We start from the raw sequence: 25,837 nt of genomic DNA on the forward strand, positions 1-25,837 counted from the left end.
ACAACATAGTATCGATAAGCATATTTGCGCAGCAATATATCATATATTTCAGCCTTTTTTCAAATTAATTGCTAACATTAATTGAAGTCTATAATACTGGATAAATAGCATCAGTTACTTTTCTGTCCACTTGATGATGCTGTTGCGCCCTTAGTCAAGTGAGGTTGGCAGAGGTGATGATCGTACAGCAGGAGAAAGTTAGTAATACCAATATGGCAGCAACAGGGAAAGGACATTAGTACAGAAATGGTGAAATACTGTATTAAGTATATCTGCTAACTGCACTTAGCATAAAGAAACCGATAAAATTACATACCTAGAAACAAAGACTAATGAAGTGAGTGCCATCACATTGATATTTTGTGAAAATCATACTGGAACAAAGTAAAAGTAGATTAACTTTACCTGATTTCGTTCCGCCCCGTCCATTGTGCCGCCATAGAATCAAAACTACTGTCAAACTTATGACGCATGTGCAGTTTGAAGAATCAATGTTATCTTTCACTAGATGCATAATGCCTGTCACCTCTTGAGGTAGTTTTGACAGTTATATCTCGTTTCCAGATTTGTATTCATAAAGAAGGAAACACAACTGCAAAACTGCAATCCGTATTTGTAATTTTGTAAAGTTGTAACTTAATGAGTTGTATTCTCACAGAGAAAATACACACCACATATTATATACAGTGGGGGAAATAATTTGATCCCCCTGTTGAATTTGTAAGTTTGCCCACTTACAAAGAAATGAACATATTCTAATTTTTTGATGGTTGATTACTGATCATGGCAATAGACAGAATATCAGTCGAAAATGCATAGAAACATACAAAACAAAAGTTATAAAATGTTGTGCGTTTTATTTAGTGAAGTAAGTATTTGATCCCCAACAACTCACCAAGAATTCTGGCTCCCACAGATTGGCTGGTGCCCATGTGGCACACAGTTGTGCACAGTCAACCAATTACCAATACTCCTGATCTTATCTCGTCATGTGTATAAAGTACACCTGCTCTAGGAAACAGTTTCTTACATTCAAGTCTATATAACACAATTGGCAAGACCAAAGAGCTGTCAAAAGATGACAGGGACAAGACTGCAGACCTGCACAAGGCTGGAATGGGTTACAAAACCAACAGCAAAAGGCTTGGTGAGAAGATGACAACAATTGGCGCCATTATTGGAAAGTGGAAGACACACAAAATGACCATTAACTGTCCTTGGTCTGGAGCTCCATGCAAGATCTTGTCTCGCAGAGTGAGGATGATACTGAGAAGAGTGAGGGAGCAGCCTAAAACTACACAGCAGGAGCTTGTTAATGATCTGAAGGCAACTGGGGCCTCAATCACCAAGAAAACCGTTGGTAACACACTGCACCGTAATGGACTGAAAAAGTGTGAATATGATCCAAAGAACACCATCCCCACAGTCAAGCATGGAGGTGGAAATATGTTTTAGGGCTGTTCTGCAAAGGGTACAGGGCGACTTCACCACATTAAGGGGACAATAAATGGAGCCATGTACTGTCAAATCTTGGTTGAAAACCTCCTTTCCTCAGCAGGAACACTGAAGGTGGGTTGTGGGTGGGTCTTTCAGCATGACAATGACCCAAAACATACTGCCAGGGCAACAAAGGAGTGGCTCAACAAGAAGCATATTACGGTCATGGAGTGGCCTAATCAGTCTCCAGACCTCAACCCAATAGAAAACCTGTAGAGGAAGCTGAAGCTCTGGGTTTCCAAGTGGTGACTGAGACTGTTAAGAGGAATGAGCCAAAATCCCTCCTGAGCTGTGTGCAAACATGGTGACCAACAACAAGAAACGTCTCGTCGCTGTGCTTGCCTACCAAGTACTAACTTATGTTTTGCTTAGGGATTGAATACTTATTTCACTCAATGAAATGCACAACATTTTATAACTTTTACATTGTGTATTTTTATGCATTTTCGACTGATACTCTGTCTATTGCCATAATCAGTAAACAACCATAAAATTTGGAGTCTGTTAATTTCTTTGTAAGTAGGCAAACTTACAAATTCAACAGGGGATCAAATGATTATTTCCCCCACTGTATATGATTTGAGTTAAACAAAATGTTTTTCTATGCCCAATTATTGAATAAAATGCATACATTTTAAATATGTGCGTGATTTTTGTATGTGTGCACACAAATCTTTAGACAGTAACCTTATTCCAAACATTAGGAATGGAAGAAGGGCACGGACAACGTGGACATGACACATAAGGTTTGCAAGGAGTACCGCATGAAAATAAAATGTTTACATTACTTCTTATGACTAGTTAAGGCAAACAACAACAGATCTGAGTTGACCTCCATCCTTGAAACTTTTCAAAGAAACTTAACTGACATTTGTCTCAGTCTGTACTGAGTTTACTCATACAGTGTGAGCACATAATTTGTGCACATTGGTTATGCATCCTAAGATGTAGTCACAAAGTGTGAGCTGACATTTCACTATGACTAGGGATGCAGCATTTTAACACTGGTATTGGCTGATAGCACTGACGTCACTTTCAGCGCGGGAGAAAACAGACTCATATCCACTTAAATTGGGGATATTTGGTCTCAACAGAGATCCATACATTTTCCTAAAGAAACATTGGACCTTTGACAGTTATACTGTATGTGGTCATAAATTGAGTTTGCAAACATTTATAATGTACCTGATTTCAAGTACACAAAGCAGAACCTAAAGCCACTCATCTGCCTGGATCTTCAGTCACCAATGTGAAACTGAGTTTACTTTGAAAAGTTTTGTTAATATCAAGCTTTAGCTCAGTTGTTTCCACATAATCCAGGGATTCATTTACCTCTTTTACTTAAGTAAATCTGTACAAAGATTAGGTTTTTGGCTATTTTAACATATGATTGATCTGTTGAAATTAAAGGTCTTAATTTTCCTTTAAGGTCAGAGGAAGGAGAGGGAGAGATATTCCTTTATTAGTCCCACAAGGGGAAATTCCAAAGAGTTGAGGGGGAGTTCAGATCATATTCATCACTAACTGAATGCTTGTGGTGTCTACTCTACTTGCTTTATTAACATACCATTACAATTCCAAGCATTTCTGTAAACATATTTCATCAGCTCGGTATCTGAACTGACAGCAGTGAACATCAACAAATTTAGTTATTAAAAAAGACAGCAATTTTAAGGTAAAATAACGCTGTTTACTGTTAGGTCTCCACTGATTTCTGTCATCAGTTTGAGCTGTCACGTGCCTCTATGGGTATCAGCCCATTTTCACTGTTCGTGCATTTCGAACCAAGGCAGCGGCAGAGTCTGCTTGTGATCGCACAGTGTGCAGCTGACTTTGGTCTGGCTGCAGGATATTTCATTTTGTAGTTGGTTTTACAAGTTGATGTGTTCTTTAAGAGTCCAGTTTTACACAGTAATTTGATTCTTTGATTTGATTTGATTTGATTTGATTTGATTTGATTTGGATCCCCATTAGCTATGGCAATGCCAAAGCTATTCTTCCTGGGATCCATACAACATATTTACAATGTATCAATGCAATTTATGTCCCATACAATACAATCCATGTTCAAATACAACAATATTTAGCTTATTAGCATTTAGCAAAACAAGCTTGGTTAAAATGAAACATAACATTTATAAGTAGATTGATCTAAATTAGTGTTGACATCTGATAACACATTTTTTAAATTTATGTTTTAAATTAACACAGAATAAGCCTTTTATTCATACATAGGAAGGATCCCCTTCAAAGACGCTGCCATCTTGGATTTTTACATTTTGCCTGTTTCTATGGCACCATAGAAGGAACCAAATAACAGTTAAGCATGTATTGATTTTTAAACTTAACTCTTTCCCACAGTTATCACCAGAGAAATGAGCATCACACTCCAGAACTGACTGTTAGATGTTGATAGTCCCAATTTTACGCACTGCACCTTTAATATAAGTGGTAAATCATTTGTAAAAATTGTATATAATAAAGGTCCCAAACAGCTCCCTTGAGGCACTCCACAGCTGACCTCCCTCTCATCAGAGTAACTACCATTGAAATAAACCCGTTGTTTTCTATTTGTTAAATAACTTTTTAACCATTTTATTGCTGATTGTGAGAAACCATAACATTCCAACTTTTTAATTAATAATTCATGATCAATAATATCAAAAGCTGCTGTGAAATCTAGCAAAACCGCTCCTACTAATTTCTTTTGTTCTATATTCATTAACCAATCATCTGTCATTTGAGTTAGGGCAGTCGCTGTGGAGTGCCCTTTCCTATATAAAAGTGAGTTGTCAGGGAGCATCCCTTCTATCTTAACTTTGCAAGGTGTTCCCATTGAACTAGTGTCTACCTATAAGTATCTGGGTTTTCTTATCGATCAGGAGCTTTAAGTCAAAGCACACATCGTCAACTTGGTCACTAAACTCAGAGTGAGAGTAGGTTTCTACTACAGAAATAAATCCTGCTTTTCCCTCAGAGCTCGAAAATATCTTGTATCCGCAACCTTTCTACCATTGCTGGATTATGGTGATGTTCTGTATATGACAGCTTCAGCCAAATGTCTTCAGTCCTTGAATACTGTTTACCACTGTGCTCTGAGGTTTGTCACTGGGTGTAGTCGTCTAACTCATCACTGCGAGCTCTATGCCAAATCTGGATGGCCTTCTCTGAGTGCTCGCAGGTACACTCACTGGATGACTCTGATTTATAAGGCTCTTCTCGGCTTGGTTCCTTTCTATTTACCTACTCTCCTTCAGAGATCTGAAAGCCATTATGCCTTGCGTTCTCGCAATATTGTTCACCTGCTTGTTCCTCATGTGAGGACTGAACTAGGGAAAAGAGCATTCTGTTTTGCTGCTCCCTCTGCATGGAATACTCTCCAGTCTGAGTTGAAATTGTCTGAACTCATTTCACTTGGGACTTTTCATTCTGTCTTAAATGACAGACAACACGAGACCACGGAACAGTACCTGTGTTTATAAATTTGTTACTGTGAGTTATTCTCCCAGCACTTTATCTGCAATTTACCTATGCACTTTCCAATGTATTGTCTAATTTAACTTATTTTTGTAATCTGTCATTGAAATGTATTTATTATGACGTGCTGCTGACCTCTTGGCCAGGTCGCCCTTGTAAAAGAGATCTCGATCTCAATGGGTTTTTCATCTGGTTAAATAAAGGTTAAATAAAAATATGCATGTTGGTAATCTGTGGTTAAATTATTCAAGGAGAAATAAGATCTAATTTGTTCACAGACCACAGTCACCATAATTTTACTTAACACAGGCAGCAGACTTATAGGACGACTATTAGGTCCAGAAAATGACTGTCTTACATTCTTTGGCAATGGTGTTATTTTTGCCTTTTTCCATTCCTGTGGACATAACATTTCTATTAAACTTTGGTTGATGATATGACCGATCACCGGGGCAATCAAATTAGCCACCATTTTCAGAAGCTTACCGTCTAATCCATCAATACGTGGTGGCTTATCTTTACAATTTCTCAACATGTTTTCTATACGACTAATATTTACAGTATCAAAATTAAATTTAAAATTTTTCCCTAACATAATTTTATCGCTTATTAATAAGTATGATGATTCATTATCCATGTCTTTAAAGTTGTTTCTTAGATCATTGATTTTTTAATAAAGTAATTATTTAGGTAGTTTGCTATCTCAATTGGTTTGGTGAGAAAAAGTCCTTCTGTCTCCAAGAAAGATGGAGTAGGTCGATGACTCTTTCCCATCAGACTGTTAAGTGTACTCCATACTTTTCTGCTATCATTCTTTATCTCATTTATCCTATTTTCATAATATAATTTCTTTTTCTTTTTATTTAATTTGGTTACAAAATTCCTTAATTTACAGTACACTTGCCAGTCTGGTTTAAAATTAGATCTATTTGCTGTTAATTTAGCTTGATTTTGTTCTATCATCTATTCTTTTAATTCATTGTCTAGCCACGGTGTACTGATAATTCTGACGGTAAACTTCTTCATTGGTGCATGTTTCTCCACTACTTTCATCAAAACATTGTTGAACTTCATCAGCGCTGAGTCTGGATTGGTTTCCATTAAAATATTTGACCAACAGAGGCCACTCACCTCCTCTCTAAATTTAAGCTGATCAAAGTTCTTGTATGATCTTTTCATGATTACCTTCGGGCCTGGTTTTGCCATTTTAGTTCTTCTAGCAAGTGCCACTACATTATGATCGCTGCATCCAACAGCTACTGATACAACTTTTGAACATAGTTCAGCCGCGTTGGTAAAAATATGATCAATACAGGTTGATGTTTGCGTACCATCTCTTCTCATCGTTATTCTAGTTGGTTTATCTACTACCTGTGTGAGTCCACACGCACTTGCCATAGATTGAAGCTTATTTCTCATTGGGCACGTTCCCTGCCAATCTATGTTGAAGTCCCCCATAAAGTAAGTTTCAAAACCTAAATTACATGCATTTTCTAACATTTCACACACCATATCAAGCTATGAACTGTTTGCGCTCGGTGGTCGATAGCGGCATCCTATTAACAAAGGTTTTAAATGAGGTAAACGTATTTGCAGCCATAATGCTTCTACTTCCAGCGTCATTAAATCATTCCTGATTCTCATTGGCAGGTGATCCTGCATAAAGAGAGCGACTCCTCCCCCAAAAGCATTTCTATCTCTTCTAACTATATTATATCCTTGTATGTTCAGTGCTGTATCCTAAAAAGTTGAGTCTAAATGCGTTTCCGATATTGCTATGATATGTAACTGATCGCTCATTAATATCTCTGTGATTTCTGTTATTTTGTTTCTAATGCTGCATATATTTATATGGGCTATCTTCAATCCCTTTTTTGGCAATTTAGCATGTCCCAGCATTAAGTAATTGATGAGTAACTTTCTTGACCATCTGACCAATCTTTCATGCATGTAAATGTCCTGTGTGCCCATAGGGAGGATAAAACTGCAGTCAAGGACCACAGTGCACTCTACAACAGAAAACAGAGAACCTACTGTTAAATGCCCATATATTTTTTAAAAATGTTTTTGGTTTTTAACCCCACATACTGTATATTTCTTTGCTGTGAGAGAGATGTGTTCAGGGACAATGGGAGAAGCAAATCTCCAGAGCGAATACAATACATCAAGTATACTCAATATATCGCCCAGCTCTAGTAAAGTCTAATGTTTTTTACTACAAATTAAATTTCTGTCATTTTTCAAAACAAGGATAGGCTATTTCAAAAACAGGTTCAAGCCACTGCTATTGCCATTATCATTTAATTACTTCAATTTCAGGTTACAGAGATAACTACCAGTCTTGTTATCATCCTTGTTGAAAGCATGTCTGTCTGATTGCACTTAAATGAACTTTGAACATGAGGCGTTTCCCACAACCTAATCACCACTTGTTTTTCATGGTTCCCCAGTTCATATAAGTTCAAATGGAACAGTCATTGAAGTAAACGTGCTGTTGTATTTTATGTGTACATCTTCAAATTTTCATTTTTGTAATCAAACTGTCAAAGAATAAGAAGATATTTTCTTCCTTTGACTCAAAACATAGGGTTGTTGCCTTACTGACCCCACACACACACCCCCTCACCCCCACACACACGCTTTAGTACAACAATACATGACTTTCAGTATCAACCCAACACATGTACAGAATAAGCTTTAAACCTGCTACTGTGCTTAAGTGAAATACTGGTGTTAGTTGTTCTTAATAAGCTCACACTGACTCTGAGTGAGTGAAAGTGTGGGCTCATTAAGAACACGTTTCCTCTGATTTATGCACATTCAAGGCCTTTGACAAAATTTTCCACATTTGGTGTCTAAATTCTTCTGAATTTCCCCCCTGAAGTTGAGTTACATGAACAGAGAAAACTTTAAATAGGAGGTAGGATGAGACAAGAATGTAGACTCACTGCCTCTTTAAAATATTTCTTCCACTGCCTGGTTGTTGCTGTTGATTATTCAATCACTGCCACAGGAGCACAAAGAGGGTCTTGTGCTTTAGGCTGTCATCATCCCTTCCCACATGGACTCAGGAAACATGTTTACTGTACACACAAGCATCACGTTGATACAGTGCTCGGCCTTTTTCAGCTTATCATTAGTGGGCTTACCAGGGTTTTATTTCATGCTGTGCAAACACGAGAGCAAATCTGCGTAGTGTGGAGAGAAATTAATGAATAAACATTTCCAACTCTAAGGTTGATTATATCATTTTCTGTATTGCTACATGGCAATTATACATGGATAATCAGCTAAACCCTTTATGACTCTGTACACTGACGACACATGCTTCCCTTCTGTTTTTTATCTTTCAGATCACACACTACAAACAGTATCCTCCAAATGTCAGCAAAATCTACTCGTACTTCGAATGCAGACGGAAGAAAGGCTCCCAGTTCAGTGAAGTGGTTTTCTTTGGTCTGCAGTATCTACTGAAGAAGTATCTTACAGGTACATTCCCATCATCTTTGCTACTGTAAGAAATAAAGTCATAGTTAAAGGGATACTTCAACATTTTGGCAAATTCGCCCATTGCCATAATCCCTATAGTCTTAGGAGTAGGTTCATTACCTTTAGTTTTCGGTGCAAGCTGTTTTTAGATCGGCGGGGCTGAGATGCCAGCTGCTCAGCTAGTGCTACAGAGTCTTGTGGTATTTCCGGCTTTCCCTCATCAAACTCATCAAATACACAATCCAACAGCTCCAAAACGCTCTCGTGGACAAGTTGTGACCTGCACATTCACCACACTCTGAAATAATGACGTATAATTATGTAACATTACAACAAGTGAAGCAAGAACTCAGAACTACTTTCTTGAGTAAACCACTGGCTGGAGTGACACAGTGCGCACCTCAGGCAGTGCCGTAGTTACTTGGTTTCACCTGGAAAATCATCTGGTCTTGGTTAAAAAAAACGTCGTCCTCGTTGTCCATCACAAAGTCCGCCATGATCAGGCTTTGGCTTCTTCTCAAGTTTCGTTGACGAAAGTACCTGGACTAAACGTGCGCTTTTGAAATCACTCCCCCCAGCAGCCATGTCTGGAGTGTAGTTCCAGCTTTGCATTTGCCTCGAAAACAACTCCGTGTCATAACGTTCCATGATTATTTCATAGCCTGGTGAATGTGCAGGCCACAACTTGTCCACGAGAGCGTTTTGGAGTTGCTGGATTGTGTATTTGATGAGTTTGATGAGGGAAAGCCGGAAATACCATATGTCTCCATAGCGTTAGCTGAACAGCTGGCATATCAGCCCCACTGATCTAAAAACAGCTTGCACCGACAACTAAAGCTAACGAACCTACTCCTAAGGCTATAGGGATTATGGCAATGGGCGAATTTGCCAAAATGTTGAAGTATCCCTTTAAAAGTCTGAGTATTTGTTTCCGTCTCTGAAAATGACCTTTTTATTTGGAAGAAGCATCTATGAATAAATGTTTTAAAAAACACTGAACATTTCGCATTCTTTTCTTCCTGCAATATCGTTGTGTTTTTTATTAAAAAGGAAATTAATATAATAGAATATTTTTTCTTATTTTGATTTATAATCAAATTTATATTACACATGTTCCAGCCCTCTAACTGCAGCTCTGCACACACACACGAAGAAGTATGGAAAATGTAAAGAGAAAAGCTTGATTGACACATTTCTCCCCATTTTGTAAATTAATTAAAGTGGAAGTAAATAAAACCGGGAGTTTTTATTTTTCCTCAGAGGAGTCCTAAAATGACAACTCATGAGCAAAAGGTCAAAGTCATTCTGAAGTGGAAGATTTTGACAATCAAGTTTAGCATTAACAAGTAAATTTTTTGTTTGTTTTAAAAAAATTTGGCCTATTTATTTTTGTTTTCTCAATACAAAAACACAGTTTTTTCTCATAAGTTAATTACTCAAGATTAAAGAAAAATTAAATTTACTTCAAATCAAGATTATAGTCAAGATTAGGGATGTTGCGATGTGTTTTTTTCCCCATTCGGCTATTTAAATTTCATTTATTTCATTGAAATTGCACTTAACTAACTTATCTTAAGAGAAGAAAGCACTCAGAAAACAGTAAAATTGATCACAGGGCCACTGTACTAGCCACACTGTACAGATTATATCAGGTTCACATCAAGCCCCTCAGACATTAGCAGCTAGCTTCACCAGCATTCATTCCTCTTTGCAGATTAATATCGTGCTTTAATATGTGGCCTTTTCACTTCGGTTGAGTAGTTACATGTAAGTCCAACCCTCGACAGCCTATATATCACTTTATTTTTATTACTTTGAAAACTGTAATACTGCGCTGTTCTTACTACACGCTAACTGCTAAGCTTCTCATATTTATGTCTGGTGAAGTGCTGGGGGAGAGCTTTTAGACAGGCAGCAGTCATTCACTGAAGCTATGGCGCCCTCTAGTGGCATTAGGTTCATCACAGTTGAATAGAGCATGATAGACTGGAGTTTCAAGCCCGCCTTTCCTTTTTTTGTTTTCTTTTTTTTTTTAGGAAATTTAGTCTATCTCACTCTACGTCAGCTAATCTGATGAATAAATGAACTGTTTAACCTCACGCATCCCCAGTTAAGATCTTTAGAAATCATCCAAAACATTGTAAGCAAACATGGTAAAATAAAAAATATTGGAACTTCAGTTGGTTTTTATGTGTTGTATTGTTATTTTGTTTTCTTGCTGTTCTTAACTGTTAACTGTAATAATTCGGTGTGTTTCCTAAAGGCCAGGTGGTGACAGAGGAGAAGATTCAGGAAGCCAAGCTCTTCTACCAAATGCACTTCAGACAGTCAGTGTTTGACGAAGAAGGCTGGAGGAAAGTCCTGGAGGTGAAGCATGTTCAACTTTCAGTCTAATACACAGATTCACAGGAAGAGGGTTGAATACATTATCATAAATCTGATCTGAAGTGAATTTGCTTTTAACCATGACAGAAACATGATGGCCGCCTTCCTGTCCGGATCAAAGCCGTCCCAGAGGGAAGGATCATACCGAGAGGGAACGTGCTGTTCACTGTTGAAAACACAGATCCAAACTTCTACTGGCTCACAAACTACATTGAGGTAAACTCAGAAGCAGTCATACTAGGCGAACAGAAACTCACCTTGTGTATCTTGCAAAGACTTGGCTTTGTGAATCATTTTGTTTTCTTCCCCTGTAAAATACAGTTATGCATCAGCCTGAGGCAGCTCACTTGATTCCAAACCCTTCTCAAGAAAATATGGCTCAGATTACAGTGTTTGCAGCTTAGATTTTTTTTGCATGAATTCACTATGGACATAATTATGTGTATTTTTATAAAAATAGATTCAAACTAATTAGCTTCAAAAGCTACAAAAAATAGAAACAAAAAATAATTATACAGCATTATTAAGGATGGAGATAAAAACACAGGTATATTTACACCCGATTCTGTAGTTTTCAAAACCCCAAAATCAATAAATTTTTAGCTTGTCGATACTGTTATTGAGTCTCACTGGCTCTGTGACCTAATGTCCTTTTTTCATATCACTGGTGCAAAGTGTAGGCTATGTCGGTTCTTGTAGGGGGCACAAAAGCTCAAGGTATGTCAGCAGTGTATATCAACATAAACCAAAATGTGGAACCTTTAAATGTCAGCTTGAAGAAGAAAAGACTCGGGCTACACTGGGAGTTGCGTGCAGTCGTAACATTGGGTTCAGTTGTGACTGGACAGTTTTCAGTCTCATCAAAACGTCATATGCTACTGGCAACGTGCGAAATGTATTCTGTTTCTTTGCTTAAGATATATCAAGCAATTTCTAGAGTACTCATTAGAAGGTTGTTGGATTACTTGAGTATATACCCAATTGGTTCATTCCACATCATCTGCAAATGGGCTGATGTCTTTTGACAGGGCTGTTACCTGCAAAAATTTTGGACACTGATGTTAGACTGATGCATCAGTGCATCCCTACTAAATTCAATTCAAAATGAAATGGCTATTTAAACATTCTTGCACCAATACTGTAAGTTCTCAAATAAATACTACAACATAAACACTAACATTATTCACTATACATGCAAGTTACCTTTGTGCACATAGATGCTAAAGACTTGGCCGTGTCTTATAGCTTTAAAGTTGTTTACATATTCACTAAATGACATAAATCCTCTTCCATGTATTGATTGTTATCAACTCAAATCTGTTCTCTTTTTCCTTTCTTCCCACCTCATTTCATCTTAACTGTAACGGCTTCCCACTGACTGTAGACCATGCTGGTCCAGATGTGGTATCCTATCACAGTAGCCACCATATCCAGAGAGTTCAAGAAGATCTTAGCCAAGCACCTAAAGGCCACATCAGGGAGCCTGGAGGGCCTAGACCTGAAACTACATGACTTTGGCTACAGAGGAGTCTCCTCGCAGGAGGTGGGAACACTTTCTTTTCCTGTCAGAATTTTAAAAGAAGCAGAGCTCATTTAGTTTTTCACTGCACTCCTGCCTTTAATGTTGTGCTGAAAATAGAGGCACCATGTCTGAACTATGACAGATCATGTTCTGTTAATTTAATGTCACAGGCTTAAGTAAATCAGCTTAATTTCTTCCAACTTTTCATATCCAAATATAGCAAATACCCATCCTGCAGTTTCTGCCTGGTGCACATGTATATGTCATACTGATGTTATCAAGTTGTTGTTTAATATTTTTCGTAAGTGATTAGAGGCTCAAAGGTTTTTTTTAAGAGAAGTGATAGAGAAGCCTTACTGCAAAAGCAGAGATGCCAATGTCAGGTTTAAGTAAGTATTTGTAGGTCTAACTTTAGAAAAAATGTAAAGGTTAATTTGAATTTTTATTAAACTATGTAGCAGCAGCTTGTAAAGTGCAGCAAAAGTTTAAAAAATTACCCTCAAAGCAGGGTTAATGTCTATTTGTCTTTGTAGCAGAGTTTTCCAGTGGGTACACAAACACATCTTTAACACCCATTCATCACATCAGAGAGTGGTGAATCGTCTTTGTCACTGACAGAATCGCTTGCTCCTCTCTTCATTTATCAGACGCCTCATTATCAGCTCAGCTTAGTCCTGATGGCTATCAAAAGAAGCCAAATGCTTCTGGCATTATTAAGAATTGTTCTGAAAATGTTTGCTAACAGAATTTCTGGAAAATGATGACAACAGCTGTATTGAAACACTCTTCCAAGTCATTCATTAGCCAAAAATTATGCCAGATGGTTGTTGAGAAACAAGAACAAAACAAAACAGCCTTTCTGGCCTAGTGGGAATGAATCCAAGGATAATTTTCCAACATATGTGATCATAAAGGATTTTGAATTGACTGTGATGGGAGGTAATATCTCCTGTCACGATTATAAATCATGCTTTTGCAAAATGCTGCCAGCTGTTTTGTTCATAGAGGATTGTTGTTGGATGTTAAATGAGATGAGTTTATTACCAGGCTATGGAGATGCCTTATCCTGGAGTAACCTGGCTGACGTTCCTTTGCAGCAACTTTTAATCTCTCCAAGTGCACCAGCTGGTCATATTCCTGGGCGTGACGTTAAAAGCCACAGAAATAACCAACCAAACTATAAACATTTTCCACTCTGACTTTCACCTGACCTGAAGTCAGAGAAACGGTTTGCTACAGCAATGTGACTCCTGATTTATCCTGTCTCTTCTGTAGTCTGCAGCTTTAGGTGGAGCAGCTCACCTGGTGAATTTCTGCAGCACAGACACAGTAGCTGGGCTGCTGATGGCTCAGCGATACTACAGCTGCCCGATGGCTGGCTTCTCCATTCCAGCAGCAGAGCACAGGTACAACACACACCAAAATTCATTTTGGCTTTGATAGGAAATAATATCCCTAATCTGAATGAGTTGTGTGGAAACTTTAACACCATCAGGGCCCTGGATCTTCAAATGGCATTGATATAAATTCTTCATTTCCTTTGTGTCATCCAGCACCATCATCTCCTGGGGGAGGAGCAGGGAGAAGGAGGCGTTCGAGCGAGTCCTGGACCAGTTTAGCTCAGGGCCGGTGTCAGTGGTCAGCGACAGCTACGACATCTTTAATGCCTGTAAACACATCTGGGGGAACAAGCTGAAGGAGCGGGTCATGGAGCGTAGCCAGGACTCGTGTCTTGTCATCAGGCCGGACTCTGGAGACCCTGCAGAGACTCTTATTGAGGTAAAAACCGGAGTTCATAGTTCAGTGCTATGCATATTTGAATTTAATTTATTATTCTTTAAATTCACAGTACAGAGCATAAAGCTTGTGCTGCATGCAGAGCTTAGAGCTGCTGCTGATTTCCAACTGTCACTAGTTTGGCCTTGTGGTTGTGATGCCATGATTACTTAACTTACATTTTGCGTGTTATATTTTTGGATTTTGACACTTTAGGCATACATATATCCATAGCCATGTCTGTAGTCTCTTTGCAGTTTTTAAAAGTTAGCTAAATTTAAGACTCTTGAATGCTAGCTGACTGGTTACCCTGCACTAGGAGGTGGGATGCACTACTTGTATTTGACAAAGAGTGAAGATGTCCTACTTTCTTTGTCAAAGTAAATGTTGACACATTAATGATACTGCATACTTGATAAATATGTGGGTGTAGTCACTTTCAGTGCCACTATTTGCTCCCAGTTTTAGGGCACATTCACACTAGGCAATCTGTATCATGCCTGGACACGTTTGAGCCTGGGGTCGAATGGCTTTAGCACAGTACAGATACAGATTGCCTAGTGTGAGTGTGCAACATCATTTTAACAAGAAAAGAAACACTTTTTTGAGTGGCACCTCTCTTTATTCAGCAGAGCATGGCTATGTTTAATATTAATATGAAAAATATAAGCACTGTGTTTAGGGTTTTGGATTATCCTTTTATCATTATAAGTACACGCCCAGTGATCAATGAAGCCATTAAAACATTTGAAAAATAATAGTAATTCTAATAAATTACCATTACAAAAGCACACAGTACTTAATTTAAAAGCCAATAGCAGCAAGTTGGTTTTTAAGTCTGTTTATCCTGCTCACAGAAGCAGTTTAGATTCAGAAAGCAAAGGATGATAGGGATCAGCCAGGATTGATTTTCGTTGTTTAAATATGTTAGGACAATCAACCCTGAACCTGTGAAAGCCCCAGAATGTCTTCATATCAAGCAGGTCATAACTCATTAGATCCCTATAGACATATCAAACCGGTGAAATGGTGGATTACTGTAAGGTTAAATGGTATGCAGTAGATAAAAAGATAAGTTCTGTTCTCTGCCTTTGTTACCTTTAAAAGATGCTTAAAAATATTTTAATCAGTTGCTTTTATTGCTTTTAGTGAAATTATTTTATTTTGCCTGGGCCTCACAAAAACAGTCCTTATTTGAGTCAGAGCTACTGAGAAAATCCAGTCTATAAACACATTACATTTGTCAATGGCATTATTAGGCTAACCCTAACCCTTTCAGCAGGAGCTCAGATGTGTTGAGCTTTTTTATTAGATATGAGCTTTTGCATTAGATCGATTTACTTTTAATCAGGAAGGAGTGAAGCTGTGTGGACTTTTCAGTGTCCCCTCTGCGAGGGAAATTAGAGAGCTTCTTTAAATTGACAGAGAAATTGCTTATTGGACATTTCTCTTGTATAAATATTTTCAAACTCCTACATTCCACTCCACAGGAAAGGCAGAAAAATTTCAGATGTATTGATTTGTCGTAAGCATGATTTATCATTAGTTAATGATTTTAGACTGTTGGTTACTGAAATTCCTTTTAATGCAGATTTAAGTGAAAAATGATTCTAAAACAGACTTTTAAACATTTGGTGATAGCTCTTTGTTTTATCTATTTATGATTGTTTTTATTTTCCACTGCTTCTTCTCTTTTTAATGCTTTCTTTGTGCCTTTATTTATCTGATCTCATTTTTACCCCCCCCCCCCCTTTGTTGGTTTATCTCCTTTTAATGATTCTAGTTATAATTGTTCTTTCTTTCTGCCTTTGATTGCTTTATTGTTTTTGTTATTTTTTTATTGTTTCTTTCCCTTGTTTTTATATTTCCTACCTCATTCCATAGCTTCTACCTCCTCTTCACTGTTTTATTACTGCTAATAGTTTATTTGCTTTGGTGCTCCTGGTCTCACTTTGTTATTGGGTTTCCTGAGTTTTTGCTGTTCTGACCATGTTTGGGTTATTTATGTTGGCTGGAAACATTTAATGGGTTCGTTTGTGTCTGGATTTTTATGCCTTGTTTTTATGCATGTTGCTGCAGCCCCTGTTTTTAAAGTGCTACACTAGTACCAGTGCTCCTGCAGATTCTTGAAAACTAGTAAGATGTCTCAAGTTGGATATCTTGAATTTAAGGCCATAAAAAGTCAGAATTTTACTTGTGAGAGGTCTTAAATTTTATAAGGCACTAAGACATGTCTTTATCCAATCTAGCCAAATGTACATAAATTTAATAATTCTTTTTGAGTATATGCTTTCATGTGACAATTAACAGTAAGAGAAATTACTGAATTTAGGTGTTTATTGCCAAAAATGTTTTTGTCATATATAGACTGACATTTCATGAAATATGCAGAAATCCATAAAACTCAGCTATGTCCTATTTATAGAGAAATATTACACACATTTAATTTGAACAGTTTTTGTAGCTGTGCAAAAAGTGGTTCATTTTTTTCCCAATTCAGGTCTTTGAAAGGTCTTAAAAAGCCTTGAATTTATTTTAAAAAGTGCGTAGGCATCCTGAATACATATGTTGTCATTGCTTAATGATTAAATGAAGACAAGCTTAAGTGGTAAAATATTTAGATCCCTCTACTCTCCTGGCAGCTACATGTCTGACTCGAATTACTTAAATGTCTCTTTCAGGTCATCAAGATTTTGGAGGAGTGTTTCGGCTGCTCTCTGAACTCTATGGGATACAAAGTGCTGCCATCATACCTGCGGATTATTCAAGGAGATGGCATCGACATCCGCTCTGTGGATGAGGTGAGGGAAATGTTTTTAATCTGTTTGTCTGAGTTAATCTTGACTCTACTTCTCTGTATCTGATTTAGTGTATTTGATTTTATTTTACCTCCTGTTGCTGATAAGACTCTTCCCTGTTTTTCTGTAATAAAGAAAAGGTTCATGTAAATTTGAATACATTTTTACGTTTAAGTGCCTTACGGTGATGTAAAAAAAGAGAGATACTTAACCAATTTTCTCTTAAGATTTTAATCAATGCTTTCTAAACATTCAATTTAGGAAAAAAAAAGATTAAAAGTTCGCCACCAGAAAACCAGTCATAGTAGCAAAAAAAAAAAAAAAAAAAGGATGAAAACTGAAAACAAAAACTCTCTCTGCTCTTCATTTTTTATCTTATCTCCCCCAATAAACTCATCTGAGATCTATTAATAAGAGGATTATCTACCCTCAGTATTCCCTCCTCCTGTGCCTATCTGCCCCTATATTTGTCATGTTCATGTACTTTGTGTTTGGTCTGTTTTTGTAGATACTTGAGAAGCTAAGCGATGAAGGCTGGAGTGCTGAGAACGTCTTCTTTGGCTGTGGCAGCGCTTTGCTTCAGAAGCTCAACAGAGACACTCTCAGCTGTGCCTTCAAGTGCAGCTACGTGGAGAGTAATGGCAAGGGGGTGAGTGGAGAGTCTCTGATTTAATTTAAATGCTGCTTCATTCACTTGATTTAGGGATTTTTAGTCTTTATTTCAAGGCTTTACTGATAATAAGCACATAACTGTGAACACAGAGACCCACTGGGTAAAATAATTAACTTAATTCTTTATAAACTTAATGAAGGCTGCAGTTTTCCTTAAACCTGGGTATTTCTTTTAGAATTTCAGCAGTAATTCGAAATATGAAGAATGACCAATAAAATTCACTAAATTAGATAAAATAAAACAGCCAGAGATGCTTTTTGTTCAATGTAGATCCTATAAACCTTACAAAGAGGAGATTCAGTGAGCTCACGAGCATGAGGAGCAGATGATTTCACTTAGTTTCTGAACCATGAACCATTTTTGCTTGTGTGTGTTGTTTCAGATGGACGTGTACAAACAGCCAGTGACGGACCCATCCAAAGTCTCAAAGAGGGGCCGGTTATCATTGAGGAGAAACTCAGACGGCTTCTTGGAGACAGTAGAGAGAGGAGCAGGGAAGCCAGAGGAGGTTAGCACCAGTATTTCATTATTTACCCTTCCCCACATAACAATGAATACTGACTGGTTCATAAATACTACATTAAAATCTAGAATATAGATGCAAAAGTGTGTAACAGCCTGTTTTGGGGCAGTCCCCCACAAGGGAAAATTGTTTCACCAGTCTTCCTTTGTGACAATTTCTGTGAAATTCAGCAAAGTACAAACATGCAGTCGTTGGTTGTGCCGCTGTGTAGCTATGTAACCCATTTAGACCAGATGTATTGTTCATGTGCTCCACCTTTAAGACTTAATGAGATCTCAGTGCATTTTGCATGATCCTTTTGTTCTGAGGACACATGATCAATGAGCGATTTGCTGTGACACAAGCTGGAAGACATATGGGATCAAAAGTATCTTGGTCTGAGCCTTTTTAGCCTCCATGCAGAAAAGTTGCTGGATGACAGAGATTTTAAAGTTGAGCAGTGACAAAGATGATGGCTACAGCTAGGGATGTTCCGATACAATTTTTTCCTTCCCGGCTCCTCTTGTATCTTGTGGATACAAAAGGATATTTGTATGAACCGGAGTACACTGAAGAAGAGCTTATACAGATGGAGAGTCAGCGGGCTGAAAGAGAGAGCAGAGAGACTTCATTTGAAAGTTTCACAGTAAACGCACATCATCATCACTCGAGTCGTAATCGCTCATATTATCTTTGTTTTAGCTTGGTGTGTTGTTATTTTCCCTGTAGAAGCCTGCAGACCCACACAGCTGGCCAGAAGATATCAGTGCGCTGTGGAAGGAGACAAAATGCTGAAAGCTTCATTGTAAATTAGTGCCTGACACAGAGGATTTTATTGGGGAAAAATGAAGTGCTTTTTACGTTTTTAATACAGTATACATACAAGCCAACATATTTTCTTGGCCCATTTTTATGTAAAACACATTAAACTACGCCGATAAAACGTTCCCATCTACAGCCATCATGCCATGGATCTCTCTGAGCTCATAATAACCACAGGATCAACTTTCACAAAAATCACTGGAGGCTAATGCCACTACTATAGCCAAGTACCTCGTACAACCCGACTTCAGAAATCCTGAAATATCCCTTTAAACAGATGCATTGGTTTATCACCAGTATTCTTTATTGTGGATTTGCTAGTTCATGTGACAGTTCATTTAAAGGGTTAGGGCTTTTTACAGTATGGTTAACCACAGAGGTAGATGCGTTTTAGCACCTTCTACTTAGACTATATTATTATTTAATCATATATTCATTTCTTTTACTCTCATTACCCCAATTTGTGTTACTTCCTTCCTTTTATGTTATTTATTTTTAGGAACATGTCTATTTCTATGCAAACAGTTAGAAAATCAATAACGAAGCCATTGGGGAAAAGTCTTAAATTTGATTTTAAAAGTGTGTAGCCACCCCAAGTTAAATGTTTGCTGTGTTTCCTTCAGGACCTGCTGGTGACCGTGTTTGAGAACGGTGTCCTGGTGAAGGACTATTCCCTGGAGGAGATCAGGAAGAACGCTCGGCTGAGGGACGAGGAGGCGAACCCCACACTGCACAACCAGGAGAAGGAGCTGCTCCACAATCACATCATGAACGGCATTCATTAACATTCACAAGGCCAATGATCCGTCTGTTTTTTAAGAGTGAACTGTGATGAAGACTGCTGTGTTTTTAAAGTTCCTGATAAATGTATGAACTCGTCGTGTTGAATGGGAGTGAACAACTGCTAGCTGTCGTCCCCAAGCTCTTCTGCTCACACATCATTGCTCTGAGGAGGCCAGATTACAGCAGATTTATTCACTTTCAGTTCTTACCAAACACTCAGCCAGCACACTACCCTGTCAGGGTTACGACCAGCTCGAAGGCTCAGGTTGAATAAAATATATAATAAACAAAAACACTTGCAGATACACATAAAGATATTTTCATAGATGCTGATGCAAAGCTGGGCAGTTTCAGACCAAAAATGACAAAATTTACAATTCAGACAACAGTTTTCATTTACTTCACAAAATATGAATAGAAACAGTGTTAGTAGTTCTAGTATTAGTGTTACATAGTCATGTATGGGTTACATTGAGTGTTTAATAGTATTTAATCTGAGGTGTTGCCTCATAATTCAACAGAAAATCATTGCCACTTTTAAGCCCCGCAGTTCTGTACGGTACACAAACACATTACAAAACTAACAAGAACTGCAAAATATATAAAGAAGTATAACTAACAAGCTCTAAAAGCCATACCCATCTTTTGTTTTTATGATTTTAGTGTAAACTTACAAAGCACACAAATCCTAAAGGTTTTTGTCATAAACAGAAGAAAATTACAATTTGAATTACGTAATTCAGGTCTACATGAATGCTTTTTATGTTATTCCTTCTTATTAATAATACAGACTCTGCATGTTAAATTCTCCATCTTAAGGAACAATGTGCATTAACACTACTTTTAAAAGTTGTCTCATGATCACTGCCATTAAAGAGCCATCTGTGACATTACATACCTAGTTCTATGACTGCTCCCACTGGCAATACTTGGGTAGATTTACATCTACCCAAGTATATTTGCTGTCTAATTTTTTTACTTCTATGTTTGTCTTGAGTCCCCATCTGCTGTCACAAAGAGACATCCTCTTATACTTCCAAACTGGTTGAGTATTAGGACCCACCACCTCCTCTTCTGCGACAAATCACAACCCAAGTTTCTTAAATGATCAATCACTACCAAATGTTTTTATTTTAAAAAAGGAAGCATTTAGACCTGAAATAAAACAAAAGATGTGACACAACAAAAAGATGGAGACATGTCATTCAAAGCTGAAGCACATCAGAGACTTTTTGCCACAATTTTTTTACAAACACACATCTACAACCCACTGAAAATTTCTTCATGACCTTCTTTTGGGTCTCAACTCAGCAGTTGAAGATCAAGGCTCTAGTACATCCCTCTGCTAAATGCACTGATAAACATGGGGTGCCTCATGTTAAGAATTAAGCTTCATACATTTGCTGTTGTCTCAACATTTTTTCGCCGCTTCTTGCTGTCTATATCATTCTGCAATCTTGGATCATGGTTCCGATATGCCCCCTTAGCAAAATAATCCTTCACACACAGCTCACTTGCTGTGATTCTGGAATATGCCGCTGAACACTTTAAAAAGGCGAGTGATGTTGTTGGAGCATGTTTAAACAACACACTGCTGATGAATATAGTCAAAAGAGCAGGAAAAACAAAATAGACAATCAGGGCAAGATGGCTAACGCCACCACCTGAGTCCATCATCCTGTCAGAAACACTGGAGTAAGTCAGAAAGTTAAAGTATTTTTACAGCTTGTTTGACACATTGGGGAAATTGTCCAGTCAGCTTGTCGCCTTCAGAACGTTGGCCTCTGAATGTGTGGACTGTACCATTACTCCACAGCTAAGGGACAACTGTTTCGGAACAACTGCCCCAAATGAGCCAGGTGTGAATACACCCTTAGTTTTTTGTCTGACATTCAGAATCTGTGATATTTCTCCACTGTGGGTGAATCTGTCAAATGCAGTGCATCTGTAGCTCTTCTGCCTCTGAACTGTAGAAAGCAGGGACCCCAGGTTTGGCAGAGTATATAGAACACACTACCATGATTTGGCTCCAGATTTAGTCAAGAAAATAAACGCTTGGACTAAAAGTAAAGACTAAAATGTGAGGACTTTTTATGTACTAAATCTAGACTAAAATGTTTTGAGTTTTCGTCGACTAAAACTAAAAAGAGTAGAAATGACTAAAATGAAACATAGCTGCCAAAATTAACACTGATGTTAGTGCACCCCATGTATAGATGCTATAGCCCTCAAAGCTGGAAGCCTGGGTTTATATGAGAGCTATGGCTCCTTTTCTGCATGTCAGTCCCAACTTCCTGCCCAGTTTTTCCTCTGGTCACAGCAGTGTGAACTGGTCCTCTTTTAGAATGTTGCAGAATGGCCTGTCACGAGTAGTTGTGAGTTTCAACCAGTCTTGCTCTAAATCTTTGGTCTGAACTGGCTTTAGTGTTGGATTTAGGTATGCTTTGTACCTGACAGAAGGGAGTCATGAAAGTAAAATGACATAGGTTGGTTATCTTGGATCCTCTCCAGCTTCCAAATATGGAAATATAAACAAATGTGCACCGTGCTGTGTCAAACTGAACTGGATTCCTTAGTGAAAACATACCATGTGTTACCTGAATTACACAGCTCGATTCAGTGGCATTAAACATAACATTACAACTTCATAAGCTTCTAAAATAATTTTCCTTTAGCTGAAGAACTGGAAAACCCACACAGAGCAGGTAGTTATTAACCAATATGACTTTACTTTACAGCCAATTTAAGCCATGATTTGGAGTAAAACCTAGTACCAACCAAGTTGCATTTAAGTCAGTTACTAACAGTTTGAAGCCAGCTTTGTGGCACATTAAAACTCAGACACTGTACTAAACAGACCCAGCTAGTCTCTCATCTCTCTTAATGGTAAACCTCACAGAACTTCATCATCCTCATTTGCCTCTGTATTAGTTTCTATAAGTGGTGCTAAAATAGTTATGCAGTCAAATCCCACCGCACTATTCTCACCTACCTGTGCATCCTTGACCACCTGTAATTCCAATGTGCATTAATAACTTTGCACAGTAGTTTAATGTGATTATGTTGAAACCAGTTATGCATAAATTATGCCTTACAGTTCTTACATCTCTGGGTAAATTAGGATAATTTAAAATGTAGACATCCAAAGCATTTCATATTCCGTTGTATTTGATGAAGATAAGGTGGTAGATCATTTGATTTAAATAATTCCAGTGTTAACAATAATGTCAAATTTGTTGATGCAATGATGACATAATGGTTGTTTATAACTGCCATAAATAAGGCAGAAAAAGCAGCTGAAGAAAATCATACATTTTCCGTCTTTGCAGTCTGATGAATATTGAGTAATCTTTGTACAGATAAACTGTGAAAGACAGCACATTAAACTGCCTTGTTAATTGATGTAAGTGCTCTACTAAAACTCAGTATGTTGTAGTTTAAGCTAACTGGATTAGTCCATTGTATTGGAGCATAATAACTTATACTGGAGATTGGCTAAAATGTGATTGAATTGTTGATTGATTTATGCACAGACTTTCCCTCCACCTGCCTTTGTTTACTTCAACCTGAAGTACTCCACTTCCCAGACTGCCTTTCAACAACCTCTACACCTCTTTAAGACTGATGTAGCGTGTAAATGGCTAATCTAAACCTTATACATAATGTAAAATATTCTGCAATATTTCTTCTTTGTTTTGTTTTGGGGATGTGGAGATAAATAAAACTCAGTGAGCCGGTTTTATTAATCCAAACAAATGCAAATGACTACAAAATGAATAAACACCTGCTAGTTAAAAGGGTCTAACAGTGAAATATTGATGTGCAGGGTTGCTTCCAAGATTGATTTCAGAATCCTAAATATTCAGCTGTATTTTCTGCTTAGAGACCATGACTCAGAAGTTGGCTGCTTTCTTTTGGCTCTTTATTCTCTGTCAGTGTTGATCATTTTTATTTTGTCTTGCCCATTATTGTGTGAATGTAATAATCATTATGGTTGAAAAAAATCCACTAAAATCTGTTGTATTTTCATTTTAACCCATTTTGATGGATATTAGTGCTGATGATGAGTATATATACAGATTATTGTAGTTCGCTGACAGTAAACCACCAACACTAGACCACATGTGGTCCACGTTGTGTACAGTACAGACACTAATTATGTACCTAAGTATATTTTGTAAATATTCTTTTGAATGATTTGCTTCTAACCGATCTGTATCTTTTAAATACCCCATAACTTTGATTTTGTTTAAAAGCAGACCTTTTATAAGATTAAAATCCTTTAACACTTCATCCTGGGGTCAGTTTGTTTTATTGGTGAATCTTTCAAAATTGTTTATAACCTGGTTTATATTGAAAAGACCACACAATTATGTTGCATATTTGAACACCTGGGCGTGCACACAGAGATAAATGGAAATGTAAGTCAAGAAATTGTTTTCCCTCACTGTGGCTGGGTATTTTAGTAGGAGAAAAGAACAAAAAATGGTAACTCTGATCAAAATATCTGTTTACAGAGGCAACTAAAGCATGAGAATGCCATCAATAGCTGCTGGTTTGTCAACATGGACAAAGTTATGCCCATTTATTGTAATCATCATGGCAGCTATTTTTAATTTTAGTTTTAGTCTTTGAATGAAATGCATTTTAGTTTTGGTCCCATTTTAGTCATTTCTATCCTTTCTAGTTTTAGTCGACAAAAATTCAAAACATTTTAGTCTAGTTTAAGTCCATAAAAAGTCCTCACATTTTAGTCTTTACTTTAGTCCAAGCATTTATTTTCTTGCCTAAATCTGGTACTAAATCATGGTAGTGTGTTCTCTGCACCCTGCCAAACGTGGGGTCCCTGCTTTCTACAGCTGAGAGGCAGAAGAGCTACAGATGTTTTGCGTTTTGACAGATTTACCCACACTGGAGAAATATCACAGATTTTGAATGTCCGACGAAAACTAAATTACATTTTAGTCTAGTTTTAGGCATGTTGATGAAATCTGAGCTTAGTTTTTGTCAATTTTAGTCATCACAGATCTATTTTTGTTAGTTTTGGTCTAGTTTTTGTCATGGAAAAAAAAGGCTGTCGACGAATAGTTTTAGTCATAGTTTTGTTAACCAAATTAAGACTGCACCATGGAACATTTTACCTGTTTACATCACAGCCTGCTGATTTGTGATTAATCTTTGCTGCTCAGACATTTTTAATAAACTGAAACCAATCACCTTATGAAAATTCCCAAACACTTTCTATGGGAGCTTTCCCAGATGAATGTGAAGTTTATCCATGCAGTAGATAAATCAAACAGTCTATCTGGCCTGTCAGGTTAAAATGGCAGGTACCTAAAGCTATTAACTGCTTACTTACTTTTTCTGTCACCATGTTGATATACTAACATAAATCATATCAGACATTTATTTTATTACTATTTTAGATAAGAAGCCATGCAACCACTAAATGCCCATGTTCGTTGTCATCTGTTTCTCTACATGGGTTTATCATGGCCTCTTGATGACCATAAACTTACAGGCCACTGCGTTTACCTTGCAGGTCAGAACAATGCTGCATTTGTTTTTCCAATTAATGCCTTTTCAATCAAACAAGGGTGTTAAAACTAACTCCTTTGCTTCAGTAAAAGTCCATAAAGACAGACCTTTTACCTCACTCTTTTGTCTCATTCTTGGTTTTTATCTTTATTGAGAGCACACAGTATCTTTCCTTTTCTCAGGTCTTTTGTTTGTTTAATATCTTTCATAATTTCCCTGCCTCAACACAACAGCCCACTAAGCAAAAAATAACAACAATGATAAAAAGAAGACATTAAGAACAAGAATCAAGTCAAGTACAGCTGCACTTTTATTTTTAACCAGAAGAGGGAAGCATTGAACAAAGCTTCAGTTGGTGCACAAAGACAAGAATTCTATCAGAGGTTAGCTCAGAAGACGTGGAGTTTCATGTTTGCTTGTATGATCTCTCCTCTCTGTTATCCTAAAATAGTTTTAAAACCATTGGTGGTGGAGTGAACAGGAGCCTTTCACTTATGAATGTCACTCTCTTGGTTTAATAATAATGTTAAAAGACAATGAGGAATGAATCCACTGTAACCTGTGGTCTTTAGTCT

The 25,837-nt window shown here is 37.5% G+C and overlaps 1 protein-coding gene across 1 annotated transcript in view; it reads left to right on the plus strand.

Annotated features, from left to right (window-relative positions):
- nampt2 (nicotinamide phosphoribosyltransferase 2) overlaps positions 1-24,017 on the plus strand; it is a 36,449-nt gene extending 12,432 nt beyond the window's left edge. Inside the window, exons 2-11 of the mRNA XM_041782815.1 lie at positions 8,328-8,463; positions 10,727-10,830; positions 10,936-11,064; positions 12,233-12,391; positions 13,646-13,776; positions 13,924-14,149; positions 16,828-16,947; positions 17,453-17,593; positions 18,000-18,125; positions 19,565-24,017. Of these exons, the coding sequence (XP_041638749.1) occupies positions 8,328-8,463; positions 10,727-10,830; positions 10,936-11,064; positions 12,233-12,391; positions 13,646-13,776; positions 13,924-14,149; positions 16,828-16,947; positions 17,453-17,593; positions 18,000-18,125; positions 19,565-19,726 (1,434 nt within the window). The 3' untranslated portion in view covers positions 19,727-24,017. The remainder of the gene's footprint in view (positions 1-8,327; positions 8,464-10,726; positions 10,831-10,935; positions 11,065-12,232; positions 12,392-13,645; positions 13,777-13,923; positions 14,150-16,827; positions 16,948-17,452; positions 17,594-17,999; positions 18,126-19,564) is intronic.
- Positions 24,018-25,837: the final 1,820 nt, after the last annotated feature.

This window comes from Cheilinus undulatus, linkage group 3 (genome assembly GCF_018320785.1).
Source record: "Cheilinus undulatus linkage group 3, ASM1832078v1, whole genome shotgun sequence".
NCBI classification, from domain to species: Eukaryota; Metazoa; Chordata; class Actinopteri; order Labriformes; family Labridae; genus Cheilinus; species Cheilinus undulatus.